At 49.7% G+C, this 16602-nt stretch overlaps 7 protein-coding genes across 14 annotated transcripts; 2 read left to right on the top strand and 5 right to left on the bottom strand.

Annotated features, from left to right (window-relative positions):
- Window positions 1-2835: 2835 nt before the first annotated feature.
- On the bottom strand, window positions 2836-4677 carry LOC9632480. 3 transcript variants are annotated; one of them, XM_002970524.2, is made up of 5 exons: window positions 4321-4677; window positions 4116-4190; window positions 3908-4048; window positions 3258-3847; window positions 2836-3204 (listed from the first exon to the last, which is right to left on the bottom strand). In XM_002970524.2, the coding sequence occupies exons 1-4, from the start codon at window positions 4525-4527 to the stop codon at window positions 3452-3454; spliced, it is 819 nt and encodes a 272-aa protein (XP_002970570.2). In that variant the 5' UTR covers window positions 4528-4677; the 3' UTR covers window positions 2836-3204; window positions 3258-3451. The 3 variants fall into 3 exon arrangements, with proteins under 3 accessions (XP_002970570.2, XP_024531243.1, XP_024531242.1); XM_024675475.1 differs by having other exon boundaries at window positions 2836-3182; window positions 3258-4048; XM_024675474.1 differs by having other exon boundaries at window positions 3258-4048.
- A 336-nt stretch (window positions 4678-5013) lies between these two features.
- LOC9632481 (membrane-anchored ubiquitin-fold protein 3) lies at window positions 5014-6349 on the bottom strand. Of its 3 annotated transcripts, none has more exons than XM_024675386.1 (3): window positions 5823-6349; window positions 5489-5664; window positions 5014-5404 (listed from the first exon to the last, which is right to left on the bottom strand). In XM_024675386.1, exons 1-3 carry the CDS (start codon window positions 5956-5958, stop codon window positions 5171-5173), a joined length of 546 nt encoding a protein of 181 aa, XP_024531154.1. In that variant the 5' UTR covers window positions 5959-6349; the 3' UTR covers window positions 5014-5170. The 3 variants fall into 3 exon arrangements, with proteins under 3 accessions (XP_024531154.1, XP_024531155.1, XP_002970571.1); XM_024675387.1 differs by having other exon boundaries at window positions 5067-5404; window positions 5497-5664; window positions 5823-6347; XM_002970525.2 differs by having other exon boundaries at window positions 5261-5404; window positions 5494-5664; window positions 5823-6347.
- A 162-nt stretch (window positions 6350-6511) lies between these two features.
- On the bottom strand, window positions 6512-7559 carry LOC9632482 (thiamine pyrophosphokinase 1). Its single transcript, XM_024675388.1, has 5 exons — window positions 7447-7559; window positions 7279-7396; window positions 7158-7227; window positions 7040-7112; window positions 6512-6985 (listed from the first exon to the last, which is right to left on the bottom strand). Exons 1-5 carry the CDS (start codon window positions 7528-7530, stop codon window positions 6539-6541), a joined length of 792 nt encoding a protein of 263 aa, XP_024531156.1. The 5' UTR covers window positions 7531-7559; the 3' UTR covers window positions 6512-6538.
- A 25-nt stretch (window positions 7560-7584) lies between these two features.
- On the bottom strand, window positions 7585-9075 carry LOC9632483 (SUN domain-containing protein 1). Its single transcript, XM_002970527.2, has 2 exons — window positions 7987-9075; window positions 7585-7863 (listed from the first exon to the last, which is right to left on the bottom strand). The coding sequence occupies exons 1-2, from the start codon at window positions 9073-9075 to the stop codon at window positions 7585-7587; spliced, it is 1368 nt and encodes a 455-aa protein (XP_002970573.2).
- Window positions 9076-9313: 238 nt separating this feature from the next.
- LOC9632484 (homeobox protein LUMINIDEPENDENS) lies at window positions 9314-13703 on the top strand. Of its 3 annotated transcripts, XM_024675468.1 has the most exons (15): window positions 9314-10353; window positions 10410-10437; window positions 10488-10618; window positions 10678-10946; window positions 11005-11098; window positions 11151-11244; window positions 11296-11391; window positions 11454-11484; window positions 11543-11589; window positions 11642-11762; window positions 11810-11880; window positions 11939-12478; window positions 12535-12905; window positions 12975-13043; window positions 13095-13703. In XM_024675468.1, exons 1-15 carry the CDS (start codon window positions 9370-9372, stop codon window positions 13656-13658), a joined length of 3510 nt encoding a protein of 1169 aa, XP_024531236.1. In that variant the 5' UTR covers window positions 9314-9369; the 3' UTR covers window positions 13659-13703. The 3 variants fall into 3 exon arrangements, with proteins under 3 accessions (XP_024531236.1, XP_002970338.2, XP_024531235.1); XM_002970292.2 differs by having other exon boundaries at window positions 12975-13703; XM_024675467.1 differs by having other exon boundaries at window positions 11813-11880; window positions 12975-13703.
- Window positions 13704-14046: 343 nt separating this feature from the next.
- On the top strand, window positions 14047-14979 carry LOC112346447. Its single transcript, XM_024675472.1, has one exon. The coding sequence runs from the start codon at window positions 14104-14106 to the stop codon at window positions 14728-14730; it is 627 nt and encodes a 208-aa protein (XP_024531240.1). The 5' UTR covers window positions 14047-14103; the 3' UTR covers window positions 14731-14979.
- Window positions 14961-16411, bottom strand: LOC9631778 (20 kDa chaperonin, chloroplastic). 2 transcript variants are annotated; one of them, XM_024675471.1, is made up of 6 exons: window positions 16150-16411; window positions 15982-16095; window positions 15725-15904; window positions 15511-15666; window positions 15381-15458; window positions 14961-15296 (listed from the first exon to the last, which is right to left on the bottom strand). In XM_024675471.1, exons 1-6 carry the CDS (start codon window positions 16255-16257, stop codon window positions 15123-15125), a joined length of 810 nt encoding a protein of 269 aa, XP_024531239.1. In that variant the 5' UTR covers window positions 16258-16411; the 3' UTR covers window positions 14961-15122. The 2 variants fall into 2 exon arrangements, with proteins under 2 accessions (XP_024531239.1, XP_002970574.1); XM_002970528.2 differs by having other exon boundaries at window positions 15725-15907.
- Window positions 16412-16602: the final 191 nt, after the last annotated feature.

Below are 16602 nucleotides of genomic sequence, written 5' to 3' on the forward strand. Positions count from 1 at the left end.
TATATACAGGAGCGAGTGGTCCGAATTGAACAAATCTAATGGCTACATAATCCCACTACACTAATATTAGTATACGGCATTGTAGCCATATACTTGGACCTCACAAAATCATAATTTTAACATTGATGGATTTTTATCTATATTTATAAAATATATAATTTAGTGTTTCCAAAATATTTATAGTTATTTCTATTATGTCATATTAAGGTGAAAGCCCCCTCTATCTAGGGCAAGCTTTGAAAGGATGGTAGAGGATGGAGTGTAGGGTAGCCAAGATCAGACCTCGAGAAGAGTACCAAGTGTCTAAAGTTTGCATAACTAGTATAAGAAGATCACTTCTGGTGATTTTTCTGAATTTAAAAGCTCCCTTTTTCTAAATTTGAGAAAGCATCTACCCCTAAAATGGGACAAGCAGTGAGAGAGCAAGGATAATGTTACAACCCAAGCACAAACAAGCACCAGATATCCACCAGAATTCAAATCAATTACACTATAGTCACTAGTCTACATTGTAGAAAGGAATATCCGAATTGTATTGGAATATTAAAGGGTTCCCCCACAATTGCAAGATTAAAAGCAAAGTGATATAGTTGCCCTAGTGAAAACCTAAGAACACCAGCAATATTGCATTGCAAAGTATCCAAGATGGACAATCCACAATACCTGGCACTGGAAGATAACTTGCACAAGACAGGGGGATAGAAGCATCATAATGTATGTGTGTGACAAGCTCAAGATGGCCATCACATGCCAATACCAAGATAAGGACAATCACTTTCTCACAATGCAAATCCAAACTCCAAAAACCACTTATGGTCTATCACAGCCCTAGCTATACTAGACACAACAACAAAAACACCTATATGAAACATTTGCAACAAAGATTCAGGCATGGAATACCCATGCAACTCTCTTCCTAGTGGGAGACTTCAATAGTCAGACAAAGGTGTACCAAACTCCACCAAAAAAGGGGGAATTCACACACAAGACTAACTGATTTATGGAGCTGTTATCCACAATCATTTGTCATCTTTTTGGTATGTATATGTCACAGGGGTGCAGAGTTTTGTTAATGCTTCACCATATAAATTTTTATATGGTCATAATCCAATATTACCAATAGAGTTGGGTTTACCTTCGCAATTGCCACGAGCTGTTGATGCTAAATTGTGGGATTAATATTTGATGAGCATTCTTCCACTTGTTCGAGTAGAGTCTACTGAACACTTAGACCACGTATAAGTGGGACAACAATGGCACTACAACTCCTATTATCGTCTACCTACGGAGTATAAAATGAATGACTTGGTGTTAATTTGTTTTCCCCATCTTACGGTATGTGGTTTATTTAAGGGGCTCCTTGTTCAATGGAAAGAACTATATCGAGTGTTACAGCAAGTTGGACCACAAGTTTATGAGGTTCAACATGATGTCCAACAAGCCGATCCTCTAGAAATTGTGCATGTGTAATAATTAAAACACTTCGTACAAAAAAATCAAGAACAATTGATACCACTTACAAATCCATTTATACCTTCTCTTGATGTTCCTCTAGATCCTGTCCCATCTAAGAGAGAACTCTAATGGTCTTCTATTATTCCAAAAGGAGGGGATGATATGAAGTCCAAATGTATAAGTATAATGCTGTATACTAATATTAATGTAATGGGATTTTAGTAGTTGTTAGATTGGTTTCAATCTAGATCACTTGCTCCTATATATAAGCTAGGGCTTTTTGGCTAATTGATATGCACATTTTCTATATTCCCCTTTCCATATTCCATGCACTCACAATTTATATTTTATAATGTAATTTTTATGATTGATATTTAATATACTTAATATAAATAATTGTTAAACAATATATAATAATATTTAGTATTAGTATTAAGCTTAGATTTGGGCCTTTATATTAGACCTAAATAAAAATTTAACAGAACTATTAGATGTGGCTTGAAAAAATAGATTGAAATATTTAATATTCTATCTATTAGAATATAAAAACTAAGATGCTAATAATCTTCTATAATTAGTATGTGATCACATAGTAGAAGCAGCAAACAAAAGCTTGGCAATAGAAGGTATTATTAGAACAGTTTACCTAAACCTCCTATGTGGTGAGATGAATGAATGAATGAATACATGCAAGATGTATTGAGCAACTCAAACTCTGGACATGGCAAACTTTTCAACAATAGTGCAGTGATAGGATAGTGGACACTGTAGGCTACAAGATTTACATAGGCACAGTAAACATTCAAAATACACAACAATCTACATCAATAGTAATTATTCATAGTTCAAACATGGGATTAACATCATAATTTGGTTTAGTAAACGTAAAATTCTAAGCTACATCGTAACAACATCAAGGCAAAGGAATTGTACCTGGAGATGAACGTTTACCCTCTTCGGGTACCCCTAGAGGCACCGCCATTTTCCCGCCGGTCATTAAACCACAGAGTAAACTCTCATAAATGGCGACACCCTCAAATCACTCAACGTGGAACTCCAGAAAACAAAAAGAACATAAAGAAAGAACATAAAGAATTACGGTCGAGAAGAATATCTTTGTCAAAGCACAGATAACCACCACGGCAGGAACAAGCCAATCTCAAGACCTGGGCGTATCACATCAATCTAAGGCGGTGGCCAGCAAGCTTTCGCCACCTTAATTAACCCCGGCTTAGTCGCCCACTTAATTAGCTTCAAGCCGTTCCGGTGCCCCACACCAGAAGCACCACCTCCAACATGCTGCTATCAAAGATCTGATCCTCAAGCCTGCTTCCGTACTGTTGTCCTCAGCCTTTGACAAAAACACGATAACACTCTCGCTGTCAAATAGAATAAGTAAAATGTATAAAAGAAAAAAAAACATTGGAGCAGTGATTTTAGCAGCAGCAGCAGCGGGCAGCGGCAGTAGCAGTGGTAGCAGCAGCAAAAGATTTGCAGGAAGGTGTGAGTGTCTGTGAGAAAAATCTGAGAGCTCTCCACTCCAAATCTTCCTTTACCACCGCGAATTATAAGCAAATGGCCAGTTGAAAGTTCCTCGCAGTCAGTGGTGAGAGTGAGAGAGCGAGCGAGCGAGCGAGCGAGCATCCAGGCACGCACCAGCGATATCTTGACAGCACCAGGCACTATGTGTCTCACCCCAAGGTTTGCATCATCACGGATTAAAGAAACTACAGGAAAGAAAAGACCAAACTATAAGAGTATTAGTATACTGCTTAGAAACGAGAAACGAGAGAGAACGATACCTCCAGAATCGTAGTCCACTTGTCCAAAGAGCTCTCGAGGACTCGTCCCCGCTACAGAAACTTATCAGTTAGAGAACCGACCAACAGCGAGAAAAGAGGAAAGGAAAACCATTGCCAAGGAAAAAAGAAAGAAAGAAAAAAGAACCAGCGACCGCTCTAATCTCGATAAGTTACGTCGTGTAATCTTGCCCGTTTCAGCTTAACGGGGACCTGTGAGGCGTGCTCTTCCGTCGACCTCCTCCCGATGAGAAAACTGCCGTGGCAGCCGCGGCTACAACTTGCTTGATCCCCCGCGAGCTTCGAACTTTCTTCCGGGCGGGCGCGGCTTTAGCCGCTGCTGGTGGCGGCGTGGATGATGTCGTCGCGGTGGAGGTCACTGCGTAGGAGCTGCCATCGTTGGCTGTGGAGCCCGAGGATGTATCAGAGTCCTGGTCCTCGAGGATGGAATTTGGAGATAGCTCCTCGTCGTCGGGCTTGTCGTCGTCCTTGGAGCTTCCGGCTGGAGAGACTGGGAAATCCGAGAGCTGCAGTGAGTTGCAGCGGGGGAGGAGGCTCGCGAGATCGTTCCCTTGTTTGCAGGCAGCATCAACCTGATTGATCGAAAGAGAGTGAGCCTCACAAGAACTTAATTCGATCAATGAGCGGAGTACCTTGCATCCAACTGAGCAGTAGCGGTATGACTCTTGCAAGCTTCGATCGCACGTCTCGCAGACATTGCCAAGGCCTTTCGGTGGTCGCGGCTGTGGCCTTTGGTTCAAGAAAACTACTCTAGCGCTGTTGATTATGTAAGTCTACCAAAGGAGAAGAGAAAGCCATGAATCTACAAAGATTTTTCACTCGAATTTGCACAAATCTTACCTGTACATGCGAGCAATCGACGAGCTTCTGGATGTCATGCAGCCGGATTACATCGTGATAGACGTATCTGCGAACCTGGAATAGAAACACCATTCCCCCGGAATTAGAAATCCTCTAGCCGAGAAACCGAAGAAAAGAGAGAAGCAACGAAACAAATAAAAACCAAGCGATCAAGGAATTTCTTCCTCCCCATGGCCGATCGTACCTGCAAGAGCTTGTGATTCCTGTGGCTGGAGAGGCAGTGCTGGCAAATGCTCCCCGTGCAATCGACGCAGAAGATATTTCGCTCGTTCTTCTTGAGCGCCGCGTGCCTGGCGCACGCTGTGAAGAATTTCTCGCTCAGCAGAGATTCCAGCCACGCCGGCTTGAGCTGCTGGGGCACAACCGAGAGATTGGAGCCCGAGGCCTGCATAATCCGGGAGCGCTCCAAGCTTCCCACTCGATTTACATTACCGCGCGGCGCCGATCGAAACGAAAACCTCTCAAAATCTCCCTCCCCTAAGCGCGTCGCCGCCGCTACGCCTTCTTCTTCCCTGTCTAGAATGAATAGCTAAAATGTGGCTTCTCCTCCTCCGCCTCCTCCAAGTAAATGACCATATAAATCCTTTAATCTTTCCTGTCAAGCGAAAGCCAATCCCAGCCGTCCGTCGCAGCCCATCCGACGGTGGAAGTGACCCATTGTGCGAGCAGTCAGGAGGAAAACCATGTAGACCGCGCGGTGCCACCGCGCGGTCGCGCTTTCCCGCGCGTTCAAATTCGGCGATCGTACAACATTGGTACGTGTGGGGGTCAATGTCAGGCGAGCATTTCCGGGGCTCGATGGCATCCCAGCCGTCCACGTGGCAGCCCCTAGCCCGACCTACCAGAGCCGACGTTCGAGTCCAGTCAACAGCCGGCATTATCAATCACATTTTACTTATTGTAAAGATTTGTGCAATCTTTCAGGTCGGCAAGCCCAAAGTTCCACCAAAGTTTTTTCCGAAAGTTTCAAAACTTGCTGCTGGATTTGGATCAAAGCTCGAGCCGATCGAGTTTTGATCACCGGGTGATCATAACTAACAGCAGCATGACCAAGTAAAAACCTTTGTATAGAGCGAAAAGAGAAAGAGAAGAGAGAAGAGGGAAGAAGAGATTAAGAACCATGCATGCATATTATTTTCCTCCGTAGCGTGTGCGTCGACGACAATGGCGATGGCGATCGTAGATGGCGATGGCGATGGCCTGGCCGCAATGTTACAGTATCGAACAAGAACACTTGTTGTGCTTGGAAGAGTCGGATGGATGCTTCTCTGCGAAGACCACAACAAAAAAAGAGAGACGAACTAGGCGTTAGTGGGATCTCGCCAGAGAAAGCGTTTGATCGAAGGAAATACTTTACCACCTCCTTTGTCAGTGGACGGGGGTCGAACCACGACGTGCATTGTTATCACTCCACCGGGAAGCTCTCCAACGGGGACTCTTGATTCTGACAATGTCTTGTTGTTCTCAAGCACCTTGCCAGCATTGATCAATTTCATGTCATTCACCGACTTTGGACCATTCTCTTTCTCTGAATATGCAATGAATCCGATGATCAAAGAGAGCTCCTAGAAGAAGAAGTTAAAGGAAAAACAAGGACGCAAGGAGACAATCACGCAAAGATATGCAAGAAAAACCATGTCACCCAGGAAAATGTAAGGGGGAGAGAGAGAGAAAAAATTTAAGTACCTTGTGGCCACTGTGCGATGATACTCTCCTTCAACGTGGCGATGGTCGTGGCGGGAGCATACTTGTAAGGCCCGATGTCGGAGCCATCGCTGAGCCGGAATTTGAGCTCCAGCAATTCTTGCCCCGCTGCTGCCATTTCCTGATCTAGAAATTCAAGAATTCCGCTGCGTCACGATCCTAGCTCTATACATTTGACGGACCAGCTCCAGCCAATTCCCACCAAAAGAATGAGCTAGATCTGCGACCTAACTAATCTGCGCATCTGGAGCAGCCAAGCCGACTATCATCAACACCGAGAGCGCGGGCGCCGACCACCGGATTTCCTCGCCAAGATCTCCGATTTCCAGCCTTACCTCGGAAATCCAAGCCGCGCGATCGCTCGGGGACGACGACGACGCGGCCGATGCGCGTCACTGCTGCTGCTCCACGCGCGTGCGCGTCACAATCCCCAAGCCGCCATAGCGCCGCCCAGCCCTAGGCGGCAACCCCTCTCCCCAACAAGAAAGACTCCTCCCACTAGGGTTTCTTCCTGGCTGTAGTGGCAAGCAACCGAGATGGAAGGGAAAGCTCATATAATACGAGAGCCCGTCCGTACGACACCCGAGTTCTGGCGCGCGAAATACGGAATGGGCCGCCGCCAGAATATACCTCGCCTGCCAGCTGGCGTGACACGTCTGTTTAGAATATTGTCCGAATCTACTTATCTCTTTTTTCTTTTAGCGCTCCATAGTCCACAGTAAGTCCACGTCCGACTGGACTTTCACCACTTCGTTCTCCACGACGTTGCAAGTGCTGATGAGCGATCCAATCGCCATCGCCGTGGAGTCGAGATTCCATCGCAGTCCGGTAGTGGTGGAGCTCTGGGATCGCTCGCCCAGGGGGACGAGACCACAATGCGCGCCAACTCTCGCCCTAATCTCGTGGAGGACGCCGTGGCGGAGGAGGAACACTAGATTCTCGTCGCTGGCCAGGCAGATCCTCAAGCCCGGGAACGCGAACAGCACATTCAAGTTGCCAAGCTCGTGATCGAATCGCCCGCCCAGCGCGCCCAGCACGACGATCCTCTCCACTTCGTCGCCGCGCGAGGAATCTCTTAGGAAGCTCACGCATTTGTGGAGATCCGTGGAGTCCTGATCACTGGACATGTCCAGGATCTCGCTGCCCTGCGCGCAATTCGCGTGCTTTCAGCTCTGCTCGACGCGAATTTAAGCTCATACCTTGGAGGCGTAGATCTCCCGGATGTTGGGCTCGATAGAATCCAAATCGCCGACAATGTGATCCGGGACGAATCTAAAGAAAGTGATTTGATCAACCAAGCCTTCTCAACAACACAACCTTTCGGCAGGGGAGGGCATCTCGCGATACACTCGATTGGCTCCTCCATCCGCGCAAACGCGCACTCGAGCTGGAAGAACATTCCATTCGATTCAAATAGATTCGCAATCAATCCACTCACCCAGCTCCCACAAAATGGGAGCCTCCTTTGGCAGAGTATTGTTGAGAATGACAAGCGCGAAGCTCCCCCGGGAGAAGAAATCTCTGTGTTCCAACACCGTCCCCTCCATCCCGTAGCCCTAAAAACCAGTCAATTATTCCACACAAACGAGGATGGGCCCCGAGGTACCAAAAGGGTGTGTGGCACCGGACCATGTTGACCACCTATTGCAAGCCGGGATGTACTCCCGCGAGCTAGAGGTTGAGCCGTCATGGTTGCGCATCCAGATCTCCAATACCACAAACCCGGAAGAAAGTCAACGGTCAATTATTCCTCAGAATGGGGCTCCGTGCCGTGGACGCGGACCCGATACAAGCACGTATGCGTAGAGCTCCCGTAGTTTGACACAACGTGGACTCTGACTGTGTTGACCAAGAGCTTTGACGCGGTCTTGTAGAGCCGAAAGGTCTGGACGCTGGAGCTCTCAATATCATACCTGAATGATCCCAGCAAGACCCTCTCGCCCTTCTTGTGCGCCGCGGAGGCCTCCAGCCAGCCAAACACCTGGAAATCTCTCGGGGCGCTCCCGGTGTCATAGGCAACCCTCTGTTAGATCCACCAGAAGAAGCACGGAATGAGAGAGATCGATCCTTTCTAAGCGATGGTCTATCGATCGGTCGACAGTGCTGCTAGCTAGCAGTGGCAACGATCGAGAGCCGAGAGGATTACCTTTGAGACGTGCTCGAGCGTGATGGAGTCCGCGTAGATGGCGGTGCGCAGCCGGATGTCCACGAAAACGTTGCTCCCTTTGAGCGGGAGGCACTGCCCGGGCTCGCCAAAGCTGGGCTCCAGGATCTTGTTGGCCTTGGGATGGCGGCGGTAGTCCCCGGGAAGAATGCCCAGCAATCCCGACCAGGGAGTGAGCGAGAAGTAGCCCTCCGAGTAGTCGATCACTCTCCCGCCGCCGCTGGCCAGCGCGTAGTCTGTTCTTCCGATCCCGTCCGCCCTGTGCCTCTCCAGCTCGTCCTCGATGATCTTCTTGGCGGCGGCGCGGACGTCGTCCAGGCTGAGCGCCTTGCCCGATCCATCCGTGGCGCGATCGTCCGCCGCGCTTCCAATCAGCTGCAGTGTCTCCTGGCGAGTGAGGATCCCCTCTTGCTTGAGGAAGTTGAGCGATGATTCGATGCTGTCCATCTGGGATTTGAGGTTGTGGACCTTGGAGGCGATCGAGAAGGCCTCGGCGTCGATCATGTGTTCCACGTCGCGCTTGAGTCCCGCCATCTCCTTCCCGATCTTCATGTCGATGAGATCCAGCTGGGCTTGCATCCACTTGGTGGACTTGCGCAGCATCGAATCCATCTCCGCGAATTCCCTCGCGGATGGCACCAATCCCCCGCCCGCCGACTGTGATTCCTGCCAGTTCCAAAACGTGCTGATCAATCCCAGCACCACCACCAGCGCCACGAATCCCCACGAGAAGAAATGCCCCACGAGATCCCAGGCTGTGACATCAATCATCTCCGCCGGGGCCTCCGCCAGTGATGATCGCCGGATGGGCGACTTGGAGGGCCGGGCTTGCTTCCTGGATCGCGTCACCGGGCGATGGGTCTCTGCGGCGGCCTTTTGAGAGGTGGTCGATCTAGTGCTGGATCGTCTCGTTGTTCTTCCCGAAGTTCCTGGAGGAGCCATCGTCACCAATTCTTTGCTCCCAGCTTGATCTCGATCCCCTGCCGCTCCTTCTGCCGCTACTCCTGCCAATCTCGCCGCCCCGAAGATGGAAGCCGGAGGAGGGCAGACGACCGCGGAAGCCATTCGCATCACGGATCCATCAGCTTCTCACGCCGCGATCGCAACTTGTAATTCCTCCAATCCAGGACCCGCGATCGATCGATGGCGCTGCCCTAGAAAACCAAGAAGAAATCACAACTAACCGAAAGAAATGACGTGGCGTGGGTGCGTCCACGTCGGCATTTCGTGCTATGACATGCCCGGGAGACGTCGTCATCGCCATAGCTGAAATATCCCTTGTTCTTTCTTTCCCGATACCAATCAGCCCTAATGTGGTGCATGGCGCAGCGCTAGGGTTCTTGGAGACGCCGGCACCCTCCGGCTATGGCCGACGCCGCTAGCAACGAGGTACGTGATCCGAATCTCGGGGACGCTGCTACCGCCGCGGCTGCGGCCATTCCTACTGCCGTGAGATCGCTGCTGCCATCGGCGGCCTCCAGCGCCTTCGCAAGCTCCAGTAGGGTTTCCGGGGCCGGGGACGCTGTGGTTAGGGATGGACAGGGCCGATCTTTCTCCGTTCCGGCAAGGATGGGTCTTTCTTGCTCGATGGAATTGCCAGGAATCTCGTTCGAGGACTCGTCGGCTGCTCCCGCGAGCTTGCTTGGCTCCGCCAATTCTCTGGAGAACTCTGGGGTGACATCGGTGGATTGCAGTAGCCTGGCTGGGACGAGCAATGGGGATCTCGAGTCCATTCCGGGCTTGGCGACGGAGGGGCATTCGTCCATGGAGTTGGAGAGGTCCTTGAATCAATCGGCTGTAGAGGGCGCATTCACTTACGAGTGTATGGACGCCTCGTCGCCGGATCCTCACCACGATTACCAAGAAGCGCTCGGGTCTTACCAGCAGTCGGAGGGACTTTTTCCAGCAGCGGGTGCTTCGGATGATTCCACTTCGCCATCTCTTGCCCAGGGCTCTTGCGCGGTGAATTCGGCGTTCTTCGAGGCGTCGGGATCAGTGGAGTTGGAGACTAGGTCCAGTCCTGTAGATGGTACGCAGTCTGCGTCTGCTGCTCTGGTGAGGGCAGTGACTTTGCTGGATCCCTCGTCTCCTACGGCTGTGAAGCGCTCAAAAGATCTCATAACTTCCGCTCGCTCGAGTATTCCCGGTGAGAAGAGAGCTGCTGTTCCCCCGAAGAAGCCAGCTGATGTAGAGAAGGAAGAAGAAGCAATGCAATTACCATCTTTGCAGGAGCTACAGGAGAAGCTTGGAGCACAGAGAAAGGTCTTCGAGAGTCAAGTTGACGAGCTGCAAAGTCTTCTAAAAGTCCAATACAGCCTCACTGGAGCGAACCCCCTTTACCTAGAAATGGTATCGTTTCTCTTACTTCAACAATTATGTATTGACGTGTGTTATGGTTTTCCCAGGGTACTTCTGTGCTCGGCCCTCGAGCAGGTAAACATCTCATGTTTGCAATGCACTTAGCGAGAGTAAACGTTTTGCAGTTAAAAGGCCTGAAGATTCACTGCTGCCAGAGGCCCAGAGGTTGCTACGAGATGTATTTGCCCTCAAAGACACGGTCACCAAAAAAGAAGTGCTGGAACTTAGTGCCCTCACGGGTGCTGCGCGGACTCACGTATGTTATTCTTGTGTCTTATATAAGGTTTTATTTGATCTTGTTTTCTTTTACTGTAGGTCAATGACTTCTTCACGGGGCAACAGTCTCGTGTGAAGAGGCTGATACAAATGGCAACCGATGGTACCGGAAAGGTTGACGTGAGCAGTACCGCGGAGTACACCCAGTCGCAGTTTTTCCCGACAAATACAAGCTCTCTGACAACGCTGAGCTCATTAGAGGCGTTCGAAAAGCTTCTAGATCACATGCGTGCAGAGAAGTCATTCACTGGCCAGTCGAATCTCCTTCAACTTATTTTGGAAGCGGACTTTGTTCCGGGACTTCGCTTGTGAGTTTCAATATGTTTGATATTATGTTGGTTATTTTCATACTCTTTGACTTTGCAGTTTCTTAGAGAACGGTGGCTTGCGTGTTTTGGCCAAGTGGTTGACTCAGGCAGCTTCTGAAGAACAGACGAGTCTCGTCAGGTTAATATTGAAGGTAAGTAAATGTTTCTTTTACTTGTAACGCATTTTATGATTTGGCCCTTCAGGCTCTTCTACACTTGCCGATGATCCATGCTATTCCGGCCCATGTCTCTCCACTTGTTCAGATAATGACCAAGCTTCGGCTGTATTTTGCAACAGGTACCTTGCCATTTGTCATAAAGATAACTTCACAGTGATTGTACGTATTAGACGTTGCTTCGAGAGCACGCACGTTATTAGCAAAATGGTCAAAGATTTTTGCACGAAATGGAGTTGGAAAATTAGCGGGGCAAGCGGCAGAGCCTGGTAATGCTAATCTTATTTGCAAGCTTCTGGTTCTTACTTCCTCTGTCTTCCTTCCCTCTCAGCTGGTGTTTCAGGCGCACTTGGACAAAGCAGGTACTGGCTTGTATGCAAAAGTGTTTGGATACTTTACGATTCAAGCTCATTTGTGCAGCTCGAGTGGACCGTCTGTTGGTCCGGACAAGAAGAAGCTTAAGACAGGTATCATTGTCATTGCTATGGTGTATTGTTCTAATTTTGTCTCAAAATTCAGAAACCAGCACCGTTTCGGATGCGCAGAATGCGCAGAAGGCGCAGCAAAACAAGGTGTTGGCTCAGCCAAACTTAAAAGGATTGGATATGTCGGAGAGGCCATCCTCTAGCTCAAATTTGCGGTAAGAAGAATTTTAAATATTAGTTCTCTAATTAATAGTGTTTTTAGCAGGAGATCTCTACAAACCGTCGATGACCCCGTACTTGCCACCCAGGCTTCAAAAAAGAAACTTGCTGAACGTAGGTTTCAAGTTTTTCTTTTTTAATCCTCTTAAGGTTCTTGGTTGTCATTTTGCAGATGGCAAAGAGAAAAGACGAGTCGTTCTCGTGGAGGAGCTTACTGCAACGACAAGACGTATCAGAGATGCTAATGCGAGGAAGCCTTCTATAACGGATAAAGGATCACGGCCTCTTTCGGCAGATGACATACAGAAAGCTAAAATGCGGGCTCGCCTGCTTCAAGGATCTAATCCAAATGCGGTGAACTCAAACCGTGGTAGTCAAGCCGTGGCACCCGATGGCAGCCCGCAAGAATCGATTCCTCCGACCGCTCCGGTTCAAGATTCAGCTTTGCAAGATTTAGCTATGCCAACTGCGCCACAAAAGGTGGAATATTTCAGGCCCGTACAAGAGTCACCTCCGTTGAAGGTTCCAACGACAGAGTATTTCAAACCGCTTCAGGAAGTAACACCAGCAACTCCGCCAAAGGTTCCTGTCGCGGAGTTCTTTAAACCGGCACCACCTCAGGAGTTGACACCGTCAATCCCGCTGGACGCACCACCGGCGCTTCAAATTGCAGAGCTTCTGAAACGTGTAATCCCTTGGAGCATACCCCGAGGTAATGGCTGTTTATCTTCCTTTGTTCGGTCTCTAACTGGTTTCTTATCTTGTTAGTGTTTACCGTGGATCCGCAATGGACTGTTGCCGTTGGGGAAGAAAGTAAGGAGAAGGAGGTTCAATCCATGCGTGTGAAGCGTGAAGTGGAAGAGTTCTACTCGGACCCAGGCCTGATCCCCGAGAATCCAAGGGATCCATGGGACGTAGAGCCGGACTACGACGACTCCCTCACCCTCCAAGTTCCACTGGAAGATGGACAGGACAAGGCAGAAGGTACAACAATCCCGCAAGCTCCAGAACCACCTCAGGCGGCTACCGCAAGTGCCCCGGCTCACGACCCCGAGCTGCTGGCACTGCTACTGAGGAATCCAGCTCTGGTGTCCGAGCTCACGTCCGGCGTGGTAAAGCCTGACAGCACCCTCAAGCCGGTAAGTTGCATTCATTTCTTCTTCTTCTTTTGGAGCACGGCTTACACGCTGGTGTGTTGGTTTTGGCAGCTCCAACCTGTGCAGGCCGGTGGCGTAGCATCGCTTCTTCACGGCATCCAACAACAACAACAACAGCAGGTAATGTCTCATCAGTTCCAAAGAGATTCCGCTCCTCCACAGCCACCACAGTTCCAGCCGCAGGGTCTGGAGCTCCCGTACCGAGAAAGAGAGCAGCAGCAGCAGCAGCAGCCATTCTACCTCCCAGGTTCGACGAGTTCTTTAGTAGTGGCACCGCAAGCTCCAAATGCCGGAGACGCTACTGGGCGAGTTCCATGGAATGCTCTTGAGATGTTCCAGGCCCAGGCAAAGGGCGGCGGCGGCGGCGGCGGCGGCGGTGGTGTTGGTGGCTATGGTGGTAGCGGTGGTGGTGGCGGTGGTGGCGGCGGTGGGTTTAGCAATCTCGTCCCACCGGCCAGAGATTTCAATGCAAATGCCAATGGAGGAAACCCGCAACTTTGGAACCGAGTAAGTAATAATAATGTGTCGTTTGGCCAGCATCACCACCAGCATCATCATCATGCTCATCATCATCAAGGCATGGAAATGAGATCGTCCCTGGCGCATAATTTAGATGGGTCTGCTAGATTCGCAAGGCCGCCGCCACCCCATCCTCCACAACACCACCAACAAAGCAGCTGGTTTAATAATAATAATCATACTAGGAGCTCCATACCGCCGCGGCCTGGCTGGTAACATACCAAATTTTTGGAAAGAATGGCATTTTATTTTTATCTTTTTCTTACTTTCCGTTTTAAATAAAAAGAATTTCAATTTTTTCTTGGGTAAATTAGACACTTTATTTTAAGAAACATTATTTTAAAATAATTTAAAAGAAATGGAAAAATTGTTTATAAAAAAGGGAGTTTTCTTTAAAGCTAAAGGTTTTGTTAAGATTAACTTTGTTTAATGTGAGACTTTCCCTTTTACCATTTTAGGCAAAGTGAAAAAGTAGCCGTTGCGGTGAGGTGGCGATCCAACGGCCACGATGCCCGGGCATTGGCCACGTGGACGGCCGGCTGGACTGTTTTGGAGCTTAGCGTGTCGCGCGCCATGTATAATCGATTATTCCCAGCTCTTCTCTCGTGACGGACGCGCTTTCTTCTTCTTCTTCTTCATCGTCTTCTCCGGAGCTCCATCCATGGCGATGGCGATGGCGAAGAACAGGGTAAGGAGGAAGATGTGTGACAGGGTCGAGGAGCTGGAAGAGGTGGATCGGCATCCCCTGCTGGTGCACCATCGCCGCCGCCGCCCGGCGCCGCGGAAATTCGCGTCATCGCTCCCCAATTTCTCGCCCGCGCGGAGCTCGAGCGCCAAGAACAGTGGCAGTGGCAATGGGGCAAGCTCCTCGATTCTATCGTGCGTGGGGCTGAGCGGTGAGGGCAAGCGAGGCAAGAATCTCGTCACGCTCGTGGTGGGCGAGGAGGAGAGGGCATTTAGGGTAGAGCCACAGATCCTGGATCACGGAGTCGTCCAGTGCTTGCTGGAGAAGACGACGCGCTGCGAGGCGATCGATCGCGAGTGGCGAGAGGCGGAAGAGATCGAGGAGGAGGGGGATAGCGCGTTGTTCGCCGCGCTGGATGGATCTAGCGTCCGTCGCTCATGGTCCATGGATCACCACCACCAACGTCATCGCCACCCCCACCGCCGAGTGATTCGTGTCGATTGCGATGCGATCCTGTTCGAGCACATCCTGTGGCTGCTTGGGAGGGACGATCCATCGCTGCGGCACCTGAATGTGGACGAGCTCATGGAATTCTACTCGTGATTCGGCAGGAAGAGGAGAACCAAACAAAAAATCGCGATGGTTCCTCCGGATTGCATAGATCGAGCTTCGAATTACTACGAATTTCGCGGCTCCAAGTCCTCTAGCCTCTGGATTTAACCTCCATAGCTCACAAGGATCGAGCAAATAACCGTCTAGAGATTTGTCATGATCGATCGAACACTAGAAAAAACTTTGGAAGATATCGCAAGGATTTTGTCAAACAAATCAAAAGCTGTATGACATTTCTTATTCTATTGCTTTTAGACGACGACCCGAGCTTTCAGCCATGGTCTCGCAAATCCTACACACGTTTTTGCCAGAAGGAGCTAGCTAGCTCGTCGAGAGATGGAGAACAAAAAAAAGGAGGCCGGAGAGTCAGCTCTCTCGATCGATCAGGACAAGATCGCGAGCAAGTCGGACACTCTCATCACTACGTACTGGCTGTTGTCTTTGTTCTTAAACTCGTTTCCAGCGTACTTAGAGTAGAGAACATTGTCACCGATCGACACTTCTAGCGGCTTCCGGGTTCCATCTTCGCCATAAGATCCAGGACCGACGGCGACCACCTGAAAGATCGAATAGATCACTTAGAACTTTAAAGTTTCTAAGAACTGGAGAACTTAAAAGTTTCTAAGAAGTCAAGAACTTACCTCTCCGATCACTGGTTTTTCCTTGACGCTGTCTGTCAAAAGCACTCCACCAGCCGTTTTGTCCTCAGCCTCTGCAACCTGTTTGGAAAGTCGCTGTTGTCATTTCTTCCGAAAAGAGAATCAGACTTGCCTTGATCAGGACCCTGTCATTCACAGGCTTGAGATCTTTGATGTCCTCGGTGGATAGCAGCCCAATCACGTCGTCCTCCTTGAGGAGGATGTGGTCAGCACCATTGAACTGGATCTCCGTGCCGGCGTACTTTGAGTAAACGATCGTGTTTCCGACCTGCGAGGCAAACAAAAACTATGCTCTTCGCACGACACGAATCGAAAAAACCACGTACCGTCACACAAGATGGAACGCTCTTCTCGCCAATTTTCTTCCCTTCGCCAACTTCGACTACTTCTCCACTCTGAGGCTTGGTTTGCGTGGTCGTGGGAAGAATGATTCCACCATCGGACTTCTCCTCCGAGGCTTGGATCTTGACAAGCACGCGGTCGCCAAGAGGCTTCAAAGTTTTGTACTGCTAAAAGAAAGGAGCTCAAACGCACATTTCAGGCAATCCATCCAAAGCTTCGAAACAGCTCGCGAGAAACTCACCGTTGGAGGAGCAGTCACGGCAGCTCTCGCCACACCGGCTGATAGTCGACTAGCAGCCGAGGATTTGCTGCCGGCCACTGAATCGATGGAGAGAGAGAGCGCGGCGAATTCCCCCTGGCACAAACGCGATACCCGATTGAGCACACGAACTGCCTAGACGTGGATTACCTTGAGCTTCCGGAAACAAGCCTGCTGATTCGAAGAATACTTCCCGCTCGCGCTGCTGAGCAGCAGCGAAGCGCCGGCGCACGAAATGCTCCCCACTGTAGCTGCCATTCCGGCCAGGAGCGCTAGGATGCACTATTTCCACTCGCGGCACCGCTGGGACGAAGAAGAATGCCGCAAGGAAGAAGAAGCTTTTGTCGCCAAAACCGCCCTAGAATGCTACCAAGGGTTTCGGACAGGGAGAAGCTTCGAGACGTCCAGATGAACGGCCAGGATCGCGTCACATTATGGTTAAGGTACCGTACTCTTATTAACCCAACCGTACGCTTTAGTTTATCTTAAACCCTTCTTACAACGGCCCCTTTAGCTTAAACCCTCCCTTAATCAGATGAACGGCCAGGATTGCGTCACATAGTACTCTCACTAACATAACCTTACGATTTAGTTTAGCTTAAG

The sequence above is a fragment of the Selaginella moellendorffii genome, unplaced genomic scaffold (genome assembly GCF_000143415.4).
Source record: "Selaginella moellendorffii unplaced genomic scaffold, v1.0 SELMOscaffold_14, whole genome shotgun sequence".
Lineage (NCBI taxonomy): Eukaryota > Viridiplantae > Streptophyta > Lycopodiopsida > Selaginellales > Selaginellaceae > Selaginella > Selaginella moellendorffii.

What these genes read in the sequence shown, in the direction of transcription:
- LOC9632480 (XM_024675475.1), bottom strand. Translation starts at nt 4,527, where the DNA reads ATGCAGGCCTCGGGCTCCAATCTCTCGGTTGTGCCCCAGCAGCTCAAG. An exon ending in GGAATCACAAGCTCTTGCAG is followed by an intron (nt 4,191 to 4,320) that starts GTACGATCGGCC and finishes TTTCTATTCCAG; the next exon opens with GTTCGCAGATACGTCTATCA. An exon ending in TCGATTGCTCGCATGTACAG is followed by an intron (nt 4,049 to 4,115) that starts GTAAGATTTGTG and finishes CTCCTTTGGTAG; the next exon opens with ACTTACATAATCAACAGCGC.
- LOC9632481 (XM_024675386.1), bottom strand. Translation starts at nt 5,958, where the DNA reads ATGGCAGCAGCGGGGCAAGAATTGCTGGAGCTCAAATTCCGGCTCAGC. An exon ending in CATCGCACAGTGGCCACAAG is followed by an intron (nt 5,665 to 5,822) that starts GTACTTAAATTT and finishes TTGCATATTCAG; the next exon opens with AGAAAGAGAATGGTCCAAAG. An exon ending in CTGACAAAGGAGGTGGTAAA is followed by an intron (nt 5,405 to 5,488) that starts GTATTTCCTTCG and finishes TGGTCTTCGCAG; the next exon opens with AGAAGCATCCATCCGACTCT.
- LOC9632482 (XM_024675388.1), bottom strand. Translation starts at nt 7,530, where the DNA reads ATGACGGCTCAACCTCTAGCTCGCGGGAGTACATCCCGGCTTGCAATA. An exon ending in CGGTGCCACACACCCTTTTG is followed by an intron (nt 7,397 to 7,446) that starts GTACCTCGGGGC and finishes ACTGGTTTTTAG; the next exon opens with GGCTACGGGATGGAGGGGAC. An exon ending in GGGAGATCTACGCCTCCAAG is followed by an intron (nt 6,986 to 7,039) that starts GTATGAGCTTAA and finishes AATTGCGCGCAG; the next exon opens with GGCAGCGAGATCCTGGACAT.
- LOC9632483 (XM_002970527.2), bottom strand. Translation starts at nt 9,075, where the DNA reads ATGCGAATGGCTTCCGCGGTCGTCTGCCCTCCTCCGGCTTCCATCTTC. An exon ending in CGCTCGAGCACGTCTCAAAG is followed by an intron (nt 7,864 to 7,986) that starts GTAATCCTCTCG and finishes TGGATCTAACAG; the next exon opens with AGGGTTGCCTATGACACCGG.
- LOC9632484 (XM_002970292.2), top strand. Translation starts at nt 9,370, where the DNA reads ATGGCCGACGCCGCTAGCAACGAGGTACGTGATCCGAATCTCGGGGAC. An exon ending in GGCGCACTTGGACAAAGCAG is followed by an intron (nt 11,485 to 11,542) that starts GTACTGGCTTGT and finishes TCATTTGTGCAG; the next exon opens with CTCGAGTGGACCGTCTGTTG. An exon ending in TCCTCTAGCTCAAATTTGCG is followed by an intron (nt 11,763 to 11,809) that starts GTAAGAAGAATT and finishes TAGTGTTTTTAG; the next exon opens with CAGGAGATCTCTACAAACCG.
- LOC112346447 (XM_024675472.1), top strand. Translation starts at nt 14,104, where the DNA reads ATGGCGATGGCGATGGCGAAGAACAGGGTAAGGAGGAAGATGTGTGAC.
- LOC9631778 (XM_002970528.2), bottom strand. Translation starts at nt 16,257, where the DNA reads ATGGCAGCTACAGTGGGGAGCATTTCGTGCGCCGGCGCTTCGCTGCTG. An exon ending in CCGTGACTGCTCCTCCAACG is followed by an intron (nt 15,908 to 15,981) that starts GTGAGTTTCTCG and finishes CCTTTCTTTTAG; the next exon opens with CAGTACAAAACTTTGAAGCC. An exon ending in AAAAACCAGTGATCGGAGAG is followed by an intron (nt 15,297 to 15,380) that starts GTAAGTTCTTGA and finishes TCGATCTTTCAG; the next exon opens with GTGGTCGCCGTCGGTCCTGG.